We start from the raw sequence: 16,491 nt of genomic DNA, 5'->3' as shown, positions 1-16,491 counted from the left end.
GTACATATGTGTGTACATACAAATGAAAATTCATGAAATATTTTTTCACTATATTAGCAAAAAAAAAAATGCATAATGTACAAAAATGGTATAAAATTATCGTCTATAGTTCTTTACTACATAAAAACACTTAATATTTTACGGTCATTGAGCATGCGAGATGTGAGCAGGGGTGGCATTGATAGATTCTTCCAATAGTGGTATTCTTCCCAAAAGGGGTTCGATTTCATGGATATATCCTGGCCACTTATGTATAGGTATTCTAGATTTTTTGTACGTACAGGTTTCCATACTTGTTCTCCTTTCCTAGGTCCGTTGGGGTTGCTGAAAAAAAAATAGAAATGGAAACCGTGTAAAAATTTGCTGTGAAATTTTGTTTTCACGAATATGTTGAGTGGTAAGGTAAGGATACCTGAATGCTGCAAAATTATACCAAAAATTAATCAAATTATCGGATACGTATCTATCTGGTCCTTTTACGACCGGAGGGAACAAGTAAGGTTGATAAAATAAGCCTCTTATTTCCTCTCCGTGAATTACTCCTGCAATTGGACACAAGTTGGTAAAGATCGAAGTACTCGTACATATGCAATAGGGTGCGTCAAAAGAACAATAGAAAACACTTTTTTTTTAAATTTTGGTAGCTTACCCCCTAAAAGTGTTCCATTTGATCAAAAAATACTACATACAAAATTTCAGTTCGAAAAAATTATATTTACAGGTCGCGCACGAGAGTTGAATGTTGAGAAGGTGCGAGCGCGTCGAGCGGAAATTTTCCACGGTTGCGCGGTGGAGAACGCAGCGTTGCGTTCCCTCGTAAGATCAAAGCAGTTTTATAAAACGTTATCCCCTCTGCAATGCATGATAACAGAGATAAGTAAACCTAGTCATTGGGAAGGATTTCTAAGATATTAATAATGAAGATTCAATAACAATTTTTCAATTCCGAAGCTGATCATAGGTGAAAATATGAAAGTTTTGAAAAGTAAATAAAAAAGTATGATTTTGAGGTTGTATCATTCTATTTTAATCGACAATTGTAGGAAAAAAATGTATGGGATAAATTTACGTTGAAATGTGAATATTTTATGAGATTAAACACTTCAAGTTTATGTTTTATCGACTATTATTAATTTTAAAGATGTTACTTGGTGAAAATGTACTGTTTCAGTTTCTAAATTCCATAATTTGAGTTCAAATGAATTCTAGAGCCGAAAAATCATGATCAATATTTTTTTATAGTTGTTTTAAAAATCCAAGAAAGGTTAGTACCACTTGATAAGTTGTAGTGGTGATGCCGCTCTCGTTATAGTTGCGCAAAATCAACCTCCGTAAGCTACGTTGCGTTTCCCGCGGCGCCGTCGTGGGAAGTATTGTGCTTGCGCGCGCTCGCCGCTCTCAACATTCAACGCTTTTGCGCGACCTCTAAATATTAATATTTTCCAACAAAAATTTTAGGGTGTTATTTCTTCATCAAATGGAACAACATTAGCGGGTAAGACCTCAAGATTTCAAAAAAAATGTAACATGACGCACCCTAATATGCAATGAAATAAAATGTATCACCTGACCTGTTTTCTTTTTAGCGTACATTCTGAGTAAATATAGATATATCCTCACGTAAGGGACATCGTGTAAATGGTCGAAATGGTAGAAATACGTGGGCCCTCCGTAATTAATGGCTGCTTCTATACTGCCCAAATGTACTGTACAAAATCCAAACATCTGCGCCACAACTTTCAGGTAAATTTCTAGAGACTCTGAAGTCTATGTAATGGCACTTTTTATTTTTTTTTACCTTGGATATTTCTTCAAAAGCTTCGATCAGTGGTTTTTCACCTACGTATTTCTCTATCAAGATTTCCGTGATGTTGGTGGCATTTGGTAAATGCTCGTAACTGAATAATTCGGGAAATATTCGTTGGTAGTTGCCGATGATGTGATTCCACCATATTTTTCGGCTGTAAAGACCTGAAAAAAGATCTCGAATTGAACTTGATTTTTTCGTGTGTGGGGGGGGGTGAATTTATGGGGCTGGAAAACCTTCAAGTACCCAATGTCTTTTGTGATCCTTCATCTGTGGTCACTCCTAGAAGCCAAGGCACCTTGTTGGTAATCTTGCTGTGATCTTGTATCGGATGGCTGGTGAGAAAAGCTCCTGCAGATTTTTCTTCGATGACTGGACCAAAAACGGAATGTGGAAGGACGTAGTCGTACTGCAATTTTTCATTTTTTTTTCTATGTGATTTGGAGTTACTTTATATTCTAGATCATCTTACCGATAGGAAATAAGTCTTAAGGACTATCTCATGAGCGGGAATTGTTCGTAAACATTCGACTAGATCTTCGGAGGTCTTCACAGTCTCATTATGGCAGTGGGTCATTCTTGCCAGAGCCCATGCTCGTGATACGCTCACCCCTTTTGGCAGAATAGTCCTGAAATTCATGGGATGTCCACTTTGCGAAATTCCTTTATCGAATTGACCTGTTGGATGGAGAAAAAATTCATGAAAATTTGACCATATGGGTGAAAATATTACGTCAGTTGGGAGTATTGACCTCTGGATAAAGTAGAGTGCAAATGTAGAGCTACATCAACAGCTGACGAGCTCTCTCCACATAACGTGATGTTGGTAGGATCGCCTCCGAAATCACTGATATAGTTTCGAGTCCATTTTAATATGGCTGATTGATCCTTTAGTCCCCAATTGCCACTTGCTGCTTCGTCCTCGGTGCTGAAAAAACCTGCATCGAGGTAAGTAACGAACAAAGTGACAAGTAGGATTAATCCTGGCTGTACCTAGTCCTCCCAGACGGTAATTGGCGGTGATTATTATCATCGGTTTATCCATAAAGTACTCGGGACCGTAGTGAGAAGGCAGGGCGTCTCCGAATAACCTTCTGCCAGGATGAATCCATATCAGAACTGGCAATTTGGCGTCTTTCTCTACACTCTGCCCCCCCAAAAATGATGTGAAATAGTGAGTAGGTAAGTTTGAATGATAAAAGTACCAAATATCTACTTACTGGAGTGTATACGTTCAAGTATAGGCAATCTTCATCTCCTAATAAGGCTACAGGTAGTAACTGTGGACAAAGTGGTGGATGAATTGTCCCATCCAATGTACCATTCCACGGTTGGACTGGAGCTGGGTTCTAGATGTGTACAGATAATGTCATTCATTTTGATGCAAATGGGTTTCGAAACTCGAAGAACCAGAATTACTCACCCGAAACCTCAATTTCCCCAACGGTGGTTGAGCGTAAGGTATTTTTAGAAAAATATTGAATTTTTTCCCATCACGACTCGTACCTTTGGTGCCTTTTATGTGCCCTAATTTCGTATCGATGTATACCGCACTTCGAACCGTTTCGAAAATGAAAAATAATAGCAAGAGAGAGCGAATGATTCCATTTTTGTACGTTTCGCTCATATTTTTTTTGCCAAGCGTACGATACGTCACTGTTGAACGAACCGAAATGTGATATGATTTCTAAATGTTGACTGACTGACTTAGTCTGTATGTCGCGATAAAAGGGCGAATTTTTGTGAAAGTTATCGCGTGAAAGTTTCCAAGTGACGTAGTTTTTGGAAGTCGTGAAAGGATGGATTATGCAATACGTATTGCCCATTTATTTTCGATTTATTCGCATTGTTATCGATGTGGTCTTAATCAATTCCCCTATGTTGTAGAATTTTTGTTAAAATTGTTTGATATCTGACTTGAGATTTGATTTCATGTGTTTTTTTTTTTTTGAATGTTTCAGGAGGACCGATGGCAGGTTGATTCATCTACCACTGATTTCGAAGTGATGATTTGACCTTGCAGAACTACTGGTAATTATCTCTTGAGTTATTGCATAATGTTATCATGCATTATAGATGACGTTCATAAAATGTGAAGTCATATTTAACACAAATTTCCTCTTGTTATTTCACTCATTGATATTGTTTTTGACAATTTTGACTCCCTTTGGTCTTATACAAAATGAAAAAAAAAAAGTATGGAACCCTTTTGATGTCGATATTATTTATTTTTAGTGTTGTTAATATTGTTAGTTGGTGTCATTTTTCTATGTATACAAATGGCAATGGAAAACTTTGAAATTGATTAAGTTCGAAGTACGAGTATATCCTTGAATTCTCCATATTCTTCAGTTCACACATTATCTACATTCTACATGCCCTTTGAAATAATCTGACCCCCTCCCTCCAAATTCACGGCGTGGGTTCTGTGTTTTCTGTCTCGATACAACCGTGTTTGATATAAGTAACAAATGATCCCAAACAGAAAATAGAAAATTCAATACGAGTAAAAGCTCTTAACATTTTATTTTTGATGAATATTTTTAACGAATGAGGAAAAAGAATGCTAAACAGAATGGAGTATTTTCTGTGAAATGAATTGGATTCGTTCGATAGACTGATTATCATGATTCAGAATGGATCTCATTTTGCGAAAATAATGTCTCGTATATGGTCAAGTTCATCAACGGCGGATTTCCCAGTCGTTTGAAAAATATATACTCGTCCCAAAACGGTCTGGTTTTCATTGTGAGATGTGATGTGGAAATGTGTAGGTATTCTAAATCTGAAGTTGTCACTGGTTTCCAAATTTGTTCTCCGGATAGCCCATTTGGATTCCTGGAGGCAAATTATACGAATTTTGCTGAATTATAAAGAAAAAAGTACGTAAAAGCAAAGCAGTTTTGGCCTTCTGCAGAAACCCTTTGAAAATGGACAAAAATTTGGTTTTCTGTGTTACTGAAGAAGGGTGGGCAGGGTTTGAATATTCGAGACCCTAACAAGGCACTTAGTACATTCCAAATTTCAGCCTCCTAGGTCAATTTTTCGGAGAGTGGGGGGTCTTCACTCTCCAACGATGGCAAAATTAAAACGAAAATTCAATTTTATGTAGCTAAAAAATATTGAAGAGAGGTTGAAAGGTTCCACTCTCCCTCACCTCAAGGCACATCTAGAGCCACGTACAAGTACATTGGCATTTCATTCTTCTAGTAGAAAGGGAAGGGGCTTCAGCGATGACGCAAAATCTAAACGAAAATCCACTTTTAGGTTGGTAGGAAGGGGTAAAGAAGGATTGAAATGTCAAAACCTCCCAAAACGCATATCTAGGGCATGCTCATGCCAAATTTCAACCTCCTAGGTCAGTTTGAGTGGCTCTAGCGATGACCCAGAGAACCAAAAACTGTTGAAAAAAGGTGCAAAGATCCATTTTTTTTTTGCTATTGAAATTCCATTCCATTTGTATACTCCCAAAAATACATCTAGGGCACCCTCCGAACGTAGATGCCAAATTTCAGCTTTCTATGTCATTTTGGGGAACATGAAAAACCCCGATTTCTCTCCTCCAAATTGCGCCAGGAGCACGCTAATTTTTGGATACATCACTTGTAAACTATTAATTTTCTATCTCAATTTATTTCTATTCTGATTTTTTTCACCCATACTCCCCCCCCCCCAAAAAAAAACTTCCTGGAAATTTGGACCTACGAGAATTTTGAGTGAAGGTCAATCCCCTTCAAATCCCTTGAATCCATCAGTAAACAAAGTGGCTTAAATACCGAATTCAAGTAATTTTATTGAAATATCTCCCTAAGGTCTGTTAGAAAAATTAAAAATACCAAAAAAAAGTATCAGATATGCCCAAAATCGATGTAAATGGACATCTGGATCCCATATCCCCGGTCTCGGAATCATGATGGACCGTGTAAGAAAAGTTTTTCCTTAGTTCTACTAAGAATCAGTCTAAAAATATTCAGGTATTTTTTTCAAAATGAGTCAAATTTCTTTACTTTTATAATTTCGCGATGAATAACATTTTTTTTCCTTTTTTCGTTCATGTTTCATGAAAATGAGGGATGAAATAAAATCCAAAAACGTGATTGTTTTTTTTTGCGTGAAGGGGGGAGGGAAAGGGGAGAGGAGTTTGTATTGAGCGACGTTTTAAATTTTATTCTGGTAAAAAAGTTACCTTGAAAAATATTCAAATTTCCATTTTTGTGTTTTGGAAAATGTCTTGATGGTGAAAATTTCGTTTTATTAATTATGAATTTTTCCAAAAATTGGGGAGAGGGGATCGAAGCTTTGTAGATGGTATTGTCTGGACATATTAAATGTTTATTTTTCCGGTCTTTTAATGACCACTCTCCATGGATGAAGGTAGACGGGGAGAGGGTATAAGGTCATTTATTTTTGAACAGGAAGTGTTACCGATAGCGTGTTAAAAGATACTTCCATTACTTTTATCAAAAATATGCATAAAAATGACGAGGAAATTTTTTTTTTTGAACCCCATCTTGGAAACTTGAAGATTTAAGATTCTGCACATTACGTTTGGTTTACAAAAATTTTCCTATGGGGCTCACAACTTGGAAAGGGCTGTGAAGCTCAAGGAAACGATCAAAACCCACGTAATACGAGCCTATAGAAAAAGTTTTTGAATTTACCCATATGCCACGAAGTTACTCCACAACTTGACGACTCGCTCTGAAACTATTCTGTCTTCTCCATCAAGAACGGGTGGAAACATGATTTCTTGGTGGAAGATACTTCTGAATTCCTCTCCATGAACTACTCCTGCAAGAAGAATTGAAATGAAATAATATTTGGGTAGTTGGCTCGAAGCTATTTTTGCTCAGATGATTATGATGATACGATTATTTGAAATACATATTATTTCTGGATCAATTTACCCATGGATTCGTTGGTATGTAGATTGTACTGGACATCGTACATTTTTTTATAGCTGATTATATTCAAGTGATCGTAATGGTAAAAGTATTTGGGACCTTTGTATTGCAGAGCAGATTCAATCATATTGAGCTGTACTGTACAGATTCCAAAAGCCTGAATTTTTATAGAATCTGTGTAAAGTGTGTAGTACTGGGAGTTTTATAATTTATGCATGTCCTACGTTAACATCACATTTTGAATTGTTATAGCTGATGATGTAGACATCTTATACTTGATCACTTTGTTTTGGGAATTTAGTCACCTCGCAGTTTTCTAAAATTATCAAGTATTTTTTTTTCCTCTTGGAGCTTCCAAATAAAATGATAAGAGAGATTTGCTCGTCTGTTTCATCGTAGATCGTAAAAATGTTAAATTAGTACAAAATGAGTTCATCAAAATGCTTGGATCATCAACTGCACACCAATTCAAAATGTTTAATGTCAACCTAGAATACACCATAGATGTTAAGAGGTTACCGTTGCGATTCCATGATACGATTTCTTCAATGGTTTTTCTGAAAAATATTTCAATTTTATTTCTTCCATCACAACTATCCGATTTGGCAAATGATCAAAACCAAATAAAATTGGAAACAAGCGCTGGTAATCGTCCAAAAAATGATCTCTAATTTTGAGTTTGAGTTTTTTGCCTGGATAAGGTGGTGAGAATATAGCTTCAAAAAAAAAAAAAAAATACGTTCATTAGATCTCCAGCTAATTAATGATGTACCTAGTGTATATTTTTTCTGTGCTCTTTCAGCAACTAACCGATCGCTTTTTGATGACCTTCGTTCGTATTTGTGCCCATCATGATGGTTTTATTGGAAGGATTTTGCATTTCCAGTATCGGATGCAAGGTGAGAAAAGCTCCTTCTGAGTTCGAATTTTCAATAACTATTCCAAAATACGTGTGTGGTAAAATGTAGTCGTGCTGTGAAGAAAAAACAATTAGTCGTTTCGTACATCTGACCCATTTTTCAAAACAAGTTTTGTGAAATTACCATCATGAAAAAAATCGAGATAGTCAGCAATGGCGCAGGGATCGTACGCAGACAGTTGAGCAAGTCTTCCGAAGTTTTTATGTATGGTTTATTACATCCAACGACTGATGCTAGTTTCCAGGCTTGTCTTCTAGAGCCTCCTGATTTCACCACCGTCCGGTAGTTTAAATGAGATCCGCTCTGCATGATGGCTCGATGGAATAATGCTGGAAATTGAGACAGTTTGTGATAATGAAATCCATCTTGCATGATGCAGCTTCTGGTGTATTCAACTTACGCTGAGATAGAGGAGAAGATAAATGTAAACTGACGTCAACCCCTCCTGAGCTTTCGCCTGAGATGGTGACTCGATCAGGATCGCCTCCATAATCAGATATGTATCTCTGAATCCAAAGTAACGCAGCTGCTTGATCTTTTAATCCGAAATTACCCGGTATCACATCATCTTCCATGCTCAAAAAGCCTTTTAAAAAAATTTCATTTGTCAAATTTTTGGGTTTCAAAATCTATTTTTAGTTTCTAGATATTTGAATACTAATACCGAAAGAATTGAGTCGATATGCTGCAGTTACAAAGATCACCGGTTCGTCCATAATGTAGTGAGGACCCCATCGTTGAGTGGAAGGGTCTCCAAAAAGCCTCCTTCCAGGATGAATGTAAAACCATACCGGTAATTTGGTGGTATTTTTCGATGGTAACTGAATTAGATTGAAAAATATTTGCCTGATTAAAATCACGATTATCAACTGAGTGAATAAATTAATGCATGGTGAGGTGCGGAGTAGACAGTTGATCGTACCTGTGGTGTGTACACGTTCAAATATAAACAGTCTTCGGAGCCTTCGATAACAAAATTCAACCGCGAGTGTATGCAAAATGATGCTTGTTTGGTTGCATCGTATTCGTCGTGCCAGGGAATGGTATATGGAATGGGATTCTACGTATAAAAATTGATCCTCAAATTGTACAGAAATGTTTTTTTGCCTTTTGAATTCGAGAAAGTTTTTTGTCAATATTACTTACTGTAAATCTCAGATCTCCTACAGGTGGATGAGCATAAGGTAATCCTAAAAATGCATAGAATGGGTTACCATTACGACTGAGCATCACTGTCCCCTTCACGAGGCCCAGCGAGGTGTTCAAGTACACATGACTAAATACTGGCGAAATTAGTACCAATGATAGTAAAATATTTTCAATACTTTTGAACTCGAACATAATGGTGTAGTTTTCGTTTATGTCGGCGTTACACTTCGCTGCGGTATTTTTCACCAAATAGTGCATAGTGACCGTGTCCTTCCAATATTTTATCGACAAGGCTGTCATCGTCGGTGTCGTTTAGCTTATCTGTTGTCGTGAACGTGATAGAAGGTGAATGAAAATGGTGGTTTTATGATATTTATGCGAATTTAAGTATAGACTAATGTAAAAAAATTGCACTGCGGAAATTGAGACAGGGAGGGGATGTAAAGGCAGTTCTTTGAAACAGAAGTATTGAATCTGGAGGTTGAAGAAAATTCAGCCATTTTTAGTGTGAGCATTGAGCAAAGTGGGGTAAAAAGGATTAGATTGAAGTTTTGTTTGAAAAAAAGAAAAAAGTGGTGGAAATTTTTCAAATCCATTTCATTTTTCTCAACTTCTACCTTCGTTGAAAATTTTCCCGGAAGCTGAAAATCGTTTCAGCAACAGTTTCAGTTCGAGTGTATTCAAGGTTCATCCCCCCTCCTCCTCCTTCCCCTGTATTCGACTATTCTTTTTGAATATGAACGATTCGTCGGAGAAAAAAAAGGTTGGAATTATGAATTTAATTACATTTTAAGATTGAGTTATATTTTTAAAAAATTTATAATAATTCCAATAAGGTGCAGTTTTCATAGAGAGTTTCAGTCCATGTATGTGTAAGTATTCCAATTGAGGTGTTGAAACCGGTTTCCAGATTTCACGAGTACTTTTCGTCTTGCCATTTGGATCACTGTAATTTAATCAGACGAGAATTCACGACTGTTTTTGAATGAAGCAAGCTCAGCTTTTTTCTCAGTGAATGAACGAATACGAGTAAAATAGAACTTCCACGAAAGCAATGAAGAAAAGTTACTCGTACATGTCATATTCAATGAAATTGATAAGTTCATATCCAGCTAATAGACAGCTGTAAAGAGCAACAGGCAGTTATGTGATGTTAAGTTGTCCAAGAATAATATAAAATTAGCTTGAAATCGACCTCCAATAATCAGAATAAGCCACAAAATTCATAAAATTGATAGTCCGGCATATGACAATTGGGGGGGGGGGGGTAATTGCACCCCCCCCCCCCCCCCCCCGAAGATCCTATGAGACAACTTTTTTCTTAAAGGGGACATCCTAAGGAACATTTTAAAGCCAACTTTCCAAAAAAAAGTTGACCTTACTAGTAACAAAATGGCGGCCATTTTGATTGACATGTCTGCCAAAATTGCAGATTTTGATTTTCAGCATAGGACTCGCACGAAATTTTTTGAACTGGACCAAATTAGATCGAAAAAGCATGAAAAAATTTTATCACCAGCCATAATTTTCAGTGCCAAAGTGTGTTTTTTGATTTTTAGTGAATTTAAAAAAAAATCAAAATTTTTTCAAGAAATTTATCTAGAAAGCTGAAATTTGAAATAGATTTTATTTTCGATCTGCCGGATCGATTGGAACCCGTTTCGAACCGTTTTGAGCAGTTCTGGAGCCTCCAGCAGGTGTTTGAAACTTCAAATTTTGACAAATGAAGTTTGAAATCTGAAATTCATGCTGCAATTCAGCTTAAACACATTGTTAAGTCGACTGCTGGTGGGTATAAGTCATTTTGGAGCCTCCACTAAATTTTCGAGTCTTGAAATTTTCACAAAATTTTGACAAATGGAGCTATAAAGCCGAAATTCACTCTGCAAAATAATTTATTACGCTATGAAGTCGACTGCAGGTAGATTCCAAATAGTTTTGGAGCCTCCAGCGACTTTTTGACAGTTACTGGAGTCTTCAGCAGGTTTTCAATGCTCCAATTTTTCATAGAATTTTACCAAATGGAAATGGAAATCCGAAATTCATTTTGCACTTCAACTTCAAACGCTATCAAGTCGATTGCTGGTGCGTTTTTAGTCATTTTAGAACTTCCAGTGACTTTTTGAAAATTCCTGGAATCTCCAGCAGGTTTTTGGAACTTTATGTACTAATTACAAAAATACACCATCACCACCAAATTTTCACAAAACTTCATCAAATGGAGTTGGAAAGCCGTAATTCACTTGAAAATTAATTTAAATACGATACGAAGTCACTACAGGGGGTTTCAAGTCGTTTTAAAGCTTCCAGCTAATTTTTGGAAATTCCAGTTTTCCAAAAAACGCCATAAAACCTGGTTTCAAAAATCTGATGGAAGATCCAAGAATTTTCAAAAATTCACTAGAGGCTCCAAAATGACTTAAACCCACCAGAAGTCGAATTGCTAGCGTGTTGAAGTTAGAGTAGAGCTTGCATTTTGGATATTCAACAAGTTTCAAAAATCTGCTGGAGTTTCCAGAACTGCTCAAAACAGTTTGAAACCGTTTCCAATCTATTTGACAGGTCGAAAGTGGGGCGTATTTCAAATTTCAGCTTTCTAGGTCAATTTCGAAAAATTGACATTTTGGCTGGTGATTAATTTTTGCCTGCTCTTTTGGTCTAGCTTTGTCCGCTTCAAGAAATTTCGTGCGAGTCCTATGTATGAAAAAAGTATGAGTATGTTTGAAATTTTTTCAGCCACTTCGTAATGTGATCTGAGCCCAGTTTCATTTTCTCGGTTTATTTCTGCGAGTATTCGTTCATTTGCTGCGCTGAATCAACTCAATTTTCTCACCCATAGGCCACAAAATTGTACCACAAAGATATCACTTGATTCGAAACTATCCGATCATCTCCATCGATGATTGGAGGGAATAAATTCGGATAATGTTGTAAGCTTCTAAGCTCTTCACCGTGGCAAACTCCTTGAAAAGAAACATCAAAATTTATGTTCTTCGTAGTCTTTATAAAAACATAGGTACTCTTGAAGCAACTCGTATTTACGTACCAGTTTTTTCTTTACTGAATGCCATCCTAAGAAAGTAATTCCTGGCATAATTAATGGCATTTTCGTGATCATACACGTAGAAATATCTTTCACCATTGTACTCTAATGCACAATCGATAGCTCCTACCACAAAATGAGCCGTTCCAAATAACTGTAAAATGGTTAGAGAGAATACCAAAAATCACTGTACATGTAATTCAGTATAAAATGAAAAAGGCATGTTTGCAATCGACTTACCCTGGATAATACGTCGAACGATTGATTAATTGGTTTGTTGTGGAAATACTTCTCCAGGAATTGATCGGTTATTTGATCCTTATTATTAAAAGTTGAGTATCCTAAAAATTTAGGCAAACGGTTTCGTATTTTTTCCAGACTGTCTCTGTACGGTTTGGGGAACAAAGCTGAAAAAAATCAATTTTTCGTATTTATTTTAAAGACTGAGCAGAGTATTTCGAGTTGAACCTACCTATAGTTCCAATAGATCCTTCATCATGATTGATACCCAATAACCAGGGTACATTGTGAGACTTCCTCAACTCAAACAGCGGTTCATTGACTAGAAATTTAATTTTCGCATTTTTGTGCTCGATGACTGGATGGAATTTTGGTGGAGGGATTGCAGTTCGCTGTGTGAACATTGTTTCGACTTTTGAATGTTTTTTCATTTGAGTTAGTTTTATTCTTACAACTGTGAGACTTACTTCGTCATTTTGAAGATTTTTTATCAGATTCTCAACTGGCACCTTTTGCAAACATTTCAACAATTCCTCAGATTTTTTGATACTTTTACATCCCATTAAATCAGCAGTTATCCACGATAATTTCCTAGCTGATCCCGGTGCCATGACTTCTTTCAGCGGATGTCCACTTTGACTAATGGCTCTGTGAAATAAACCTAAGAATTTGTTCAAGATAGGGTATTTCGAGATGATCGAATTAGGTAATCTGATTTTCTGTACCTTTAGAGAGTGGAGAACAAAGATGCAGACTGACGTCGATTGCTCCGCTACTACCTCCTGATAATGTTACGTTGTTTGGATCGCCTCCGAAAGATGTGATATGCTCTTGGATCCATCTTAGTACCATTACTTCGTCTTTTAGTCCAAAATTACCTGATATGACGTCATCCTCGGTGCTGAGATATCCTGAAAAAACCGAATATCTGAACAAGGTTTCAAAATTTTGAAATTATTGTAAGGGAGAGGTAGGTCTAGGTACCTAAAAGGTTGACTCTGTAAGTCATCGTGATGAATACGACAGGTTTGTCCATTATGTAATGAGGGCCTAATTTATCCACCGATGCACTTCCAGATACTCTACGACCTCCGTAAATGTAAACCCATACGGGTAGTGTTTCCTGAAATGTTCCCTAGAAATAGGTACGTAGATTTATAGTACATATCATCATTTTTTTTGTCATTTTTGTCATTTGTATCCTCAATTGGTCAAATTGCTATTGTAATACCTGAGGAACGTAAAGATTCAAATACAGACAATCTTCACTTCCAATAACTTTGCCCGAAGGAACTAGTTGAGGGCAAATTGGTGACTTTTGTGTGGCATCGTATGTTTCATTCCATCTTTCTGTGTATGGTAATGGATCCTGGACTCATATTATGTCGTATCATGAATTTAATACTCATTTTCTTCACTTGTGTATCAAGTTCAAGTATATAACAAAGATCATACCTGGAATCTGAGTTCGCCTACCGGTGGCTTAGCATAAGGCAACGCTAAGAAAGCATCGAATTTTCTGCCATCTCTGCTCAACATAACAGTTCCTTTTACATGGCCGAGTTTTGTCTCAACTATCACCTCGGCTAAAACTTGCGTTATCGATAATGCCAGAAAGATATATTTGTACATTTTTGCCTCGCGTTGTTACGTTCGAGTTGCTCGAGTTTTCACGGTTTACTGGTCGTATTTTTCGTCGACTGTCTTATCAATATCCAGTGTAAATTTTTATCAGTGCTTTGGCATAACTCAATAGTCCTTACGTGTATTTTACGTACTTGGGGAATTTTGCGAGACGAGGGAAACGTTAATTTTGCAAAATCGAAACGATATTGAGCTAAAAATTGTATAAAAAAAAGCTGATAAGTATATTAATTCTTCTGATCGAGTTATTGACGTTTGAATTTTTTAAAACTCGTTAAAAAATGGTATAAATAGTTTTCTTTTTTTATGTGGAGGTTGCATAATTTTTTGAAAATAGTGACTCAATTTTGGCTTAAAATTGTTCGAAAATGCTCAAAAAATGAACTTTGATAGAAATACTTAGCATTTTTGTAAAATTTTAACCCATTTTGAATTGATAGGTCGCATTCTGATAATTATGACCCAATTTCGAGCTTGAGCTTGAAATTTTCACAGAAATGTTCAAAAATCATTTTTTTTTTTGTTATTTTGGGAGCTCTTACAAAATTTTAACTCATTTTATTGGGTCGTATGACATTTTTTAGAAATCTCGAAAATCGTGATCCAATTTTGAGCTCAAAATTCTTGAAAAGTGCTCAAAAAAAATTTGATGAAAATTTGAAGCTATTTTCTTGTGAAAAATCTCAAAAATCATGACCCAGTTTTTGGTTTAAAATTCTTCAAAAGTGTCAAAAAAACATTTTTGTCAAAATGTGATGAGCGGATATGCCCTGCTCGCCTATTGTAGTTATTAGTATAATCTTTTTATGAGTGTGGCCTATGGTAATCGTCCTGTGGGAGGAGCCATAAGCTACGTAAAGTACTCGCGATCCGATCCTCGTTTGCAAGGATCCTGATGCTAGAAAAATCACTTGGTCCAGGACACTCGAGCTCCCCGGATCAACGTCAAGTCGCGAAAAATGTGTACAAGGCTGGTATGGCTCGCTTCATACTCCCTATTTGTGATGTACCCATCTTTAGATGGTATTTAATCGATTTCTTTCTATAACGCGAACTTCGTTAATTTCCTGCATAAGATCGCGGTACTTTTTAGTTATTGGCCTGGTTATTCCGATAATCTGAGCCTCTATCTCTACAAAAATGGGACTTCTAAGCATACCTGCCGAAGCGACTATTATTGGGGTCACCAGGGAGAGGTAGGCAACGTGTACAGTTAAATTATGCGTATCTACATCATCCAAGGTAATCGTTTAATTCTTTTACCGGGGTTGCGTTCGCCCTTACATAGTGCCCTTTTAGTAATTATTGAGATGAGTTCATAAATGTCATCTGAGTACTTTGCTATATTTTATGTCACGAAGTATACTATGCCAAGTATGCTGTATTCACACTAGTGTTGTCTACCTTGCTTTTAATTAATCCAATAAACCAAATGCTAGGTGACAATGTGTTAATCACCTTAGCATTCGAAATAGAAAGAATGCAACTACATCGTATTCTTTCGTTTTACACTCGCTTTATCGTTAATTCTCAGGCTGTGCCTGTGTGTATTTTAAGTCACCTACTCAGAGAGTTAGAAGATAGGTAGTTTGTATTGTGTACCTATCTCACACATAGATTAATTATAAGTCTACTTGTAATTAGTTGGTATAATATGCTCAATTACTTGTTTTACACTAATATCTGTAAATAAAAGCCATAAGTAATTGGTATGAGAAGGGTTTCTTTATTTAAGGTGCACCGGGGGAAGTTGGAATTCGGGGTAAGTTAGAAAACTTGCTCTAGCTCCTAGAGGTTTATATCTAGCGAAGTGCCACTAAATGTGACTTGAGGGTACTACCCCTACTTCATGGCATAAAAATTTTCGTGATTCAGTTTTATTTTAGATGTCTTTGGTTCAATTGTATTTTGTTGTTGTTTTGAACTTGTTTTGAATTTGGTATAAAATACAGACTTTCTATTTCTTAGTTTTTCGCAAATAGCGGACGAACCATGCGTCCTAGTAAAAATCTGATGAGAGTGATCTCAAAGAGAATTAAATTCTCTACAATTTTGTTTTTATGCAATTTTTCTAGGACCCTCCGTTTGTGATCTACGCCTCTGCAAAGTGTAGCCTGTTCTGACTTCCCCCAATTGGGGGAAGTCAGAACAGTTTATATTTTATTCCACAGAGCGAAGGCTACTGGGTCAATCGCGCTCAAATTTTCACCATAGGTTAAGAACCCTTATGGCATCCTACATAATAAATTTGATCCATATTGGTTCATTAGAAGGGGAGTAACAGCTGGTCAAAGTTGAAATTGCGAAAAATCATTCTGACTTGCCCCGGTGCACCTTATAGTATAGTAAAAGTTCTCACTGTGTACATTAAGGTAGAAAGGATTGCCTATTCTAGAGCTAGCCAGGTATTTATTTGGAAAATGTTCCTTTTCAATGGAATATTTATCAGAAAATCGCCTTAGGAGAAAATTATCATAATCCCTTCTTCTAGCAGTCCCGACCTACCCCACTCACAAAAATATTTGTATTTCTCGCGAAATTTTAATTCATTTTGACTGGTCGTAAGAGGTCCTTTTGAATAATTTTACAAAAATTCAATTTTACTCGTTTGATGAGAGAGAGGGGGGGTGCGAACGGGACTTTGAAATTCTACTGATTTTCATTGTGCAAGCTATTTTTTGTGTTTCGATTTCTAAATCTGTTTTTTGACAGTTGGACTGTAGACTTTAGGTACCTAATTGGCCTGGGTGAATTGGTAAGTACATGCAAAAAAAAAAACGAATA

The 16,491-nt window shown here is 36.5% G+C and overlaps 3 protein-coding genes and 1 long non-coding RNA gene across 4 annotated transcripts in view; 1 reads left to right on the top strand and 3 right to left on the bottom strand.

Annotated features, from left to right (window-relative positions):
- LOC135833764 (uncharacterized) overlaps positions 1-16,491 on the top strand; it is a 265,501-nt gene that overhangs the window by 16,498 nt on the left and 232,512 nt on the right. The window contains exon 2 of the long non-coding RNA XR_010556536.1: positions 3,769-3,838. This is a non-coding gene — a long non-coding RNA (uncharacterized LOC135833764). The remainder of the gene's footprint in view (positions 1-3,768; positions 3,839-16,491) is intronic.
- On the bottom strand, positions 38-3,516 carry LOC135833732 (juvenile hormone esterase-like). The gene is made up of 10 exons (XM_065347488.1): positions 3,231-3,516; positions 3,028-3,156; positions 2,801-2,954; positions 2,560-2,745; positions 2,280-2,485; positions 2,054-2,216; positions 1,799-1,971; positions 1,572-1,725; positions 413-542; positions 38-324 (listed from the first exon to the last, which is right to left on the bottom strand). Exons 1-10 carry the CDS (start codon positions 3,432-3,434, stop codon positions 117-119), a joined length of 1,707 nt encoding a protein of 568 aa, XP_065203560.1. The 5' UTR covers positions 3,435-3,516; the 3' UTR covers positions 38-116.
- On the bottom strand, positions 4,315-9,095 carry LOC135833728 (juvenile hormone esterase-like). The gene is made up of 10 exons (XM_065347485.1): positions 8,778-9,095; positions 8,554-8,691; positions 8,296-8,452; positions 8,032-8,217; positions 7,755-7,960; positions 7,522-7,684; positions 7,231-7,427; positions 6,715-6,868; positions 6,469-6,598; positions 4,315-4,645 (listed from the first exon to the last, which is right to left on the bottom strand). The coding sequence occupies exons 1-10, from the start codon at positions 9,078-9,080 to the stop codon at positions 4,432-4,434; spliced, it is 1,848 nt and encodes a 615-aa protein (XP_065203557.1). The 5' UTR covers positions 9,081-9,095; the 3' UTR covers positions 4,315-4,431.
- LOC135838209 (juvenile hormone esterase-like) lies at positions 9,553-13,771 on the bottom strand. Its single transcript, XM_065353839.1, has 10 exons — positions 13,516-13,771; positions 13,295-13,432; positions 13,048-13,198; positions 12,789-12,974; positions 12,531-12,724; positions 12,296-12,455; positions 12,064-12,230; positions 11,827-11,977; positions 11,614-11,743; positions 9,553-9,726 (listed from the first exon to the last, which is right to left on the bottom strand). Exons 1-10 carry the CDS (start codon positions 13,693-13,695, stop codon positions 9,570-9,572), a joined length of 1,614 nt encoding a protein of 537 aa, XP_065209911.1. The 5' UTR covers positions 13,696-13,771; the 3' UTR covers positions 9,553-9,569.

The sequence above is a fragment of the Planococcus citri genome, chromosome 2 (assembly GCF_950023065.1).
Source record: "Planococcus citri chromosome 2, ihPlaCitr1.1, whole genome shotgun sequence".
Taxonomy (NCBI): Eukaryota; Metazoa; Arthropoda; class Insecta; order Hemiptera; family Pseudococcidae; genus Planococcus; species Planococcus citri.
Note: the sequence above shows the minus strand (reverse complement) of the source record. Positions and strands in the feature narration are given on the sequence as shown.

Coding starts and splice junctions, on each gene's coding strand:
- LOC135838209 (XM_065353839.1), bottom strand. CDS start 13,695: ATGTACAAATATATCTTTCTGGCATTATCGATAACGCAAGTTTTAGCC. Junction 12,725..12,788: donor TTGTTCTCCACTCTCTAAAG/GTACAGAAAATC, acceptor ACAAATTCTTAG/GTTTATTTCACAGAGCCATT. Junction 12,456..12,530: donor AAAATCTTCAAAATGACGAA/GTAAGTCTCACA, acceptor ATGTTCACACAG/CGAACTGCAATCCCTCCACC.
- LOC135833732 (XM_065347488.1), bottom strand. CDS start 3,434: ATGAGCGAAACGTACAAAAATGGAATCATTCGCTCTCTCTTGCTATTA. Junction 2,217..2,279: donor TTAAGACTTATTTCCTATCG/GTAAGATGATCT, acceptor GAAAAATTGCAG/TACGACTACGTCCTTCCACA. Junction 1,972..2,053: donor AGGATCACAAAAGACATTGG/GTACTTGAAGGT, acceptor ATCTTTTTTCAG/GTCTTTACAGCCGAAAAATA.
- LOC135833728 (XM_065347485.1), bottom strand. CDS start 9,080: ATGACAGCCTTGTCGATAAAATATTGGAAGGACACGGTCACTATGCAC. Junction 8,692..8,777: donor TAGGAGATCTGAGATTTACA/GTAAGTAATATT, acceptor TTTTATACGTAG/AATCCCATTCCATATACCAT. Junction 8,453..8,553: donor TGAACGTGTACACACCACAG/GTACGATCAACT, acceptor AATCTAATTCAG/TTACCATCGAAAAATACCAC.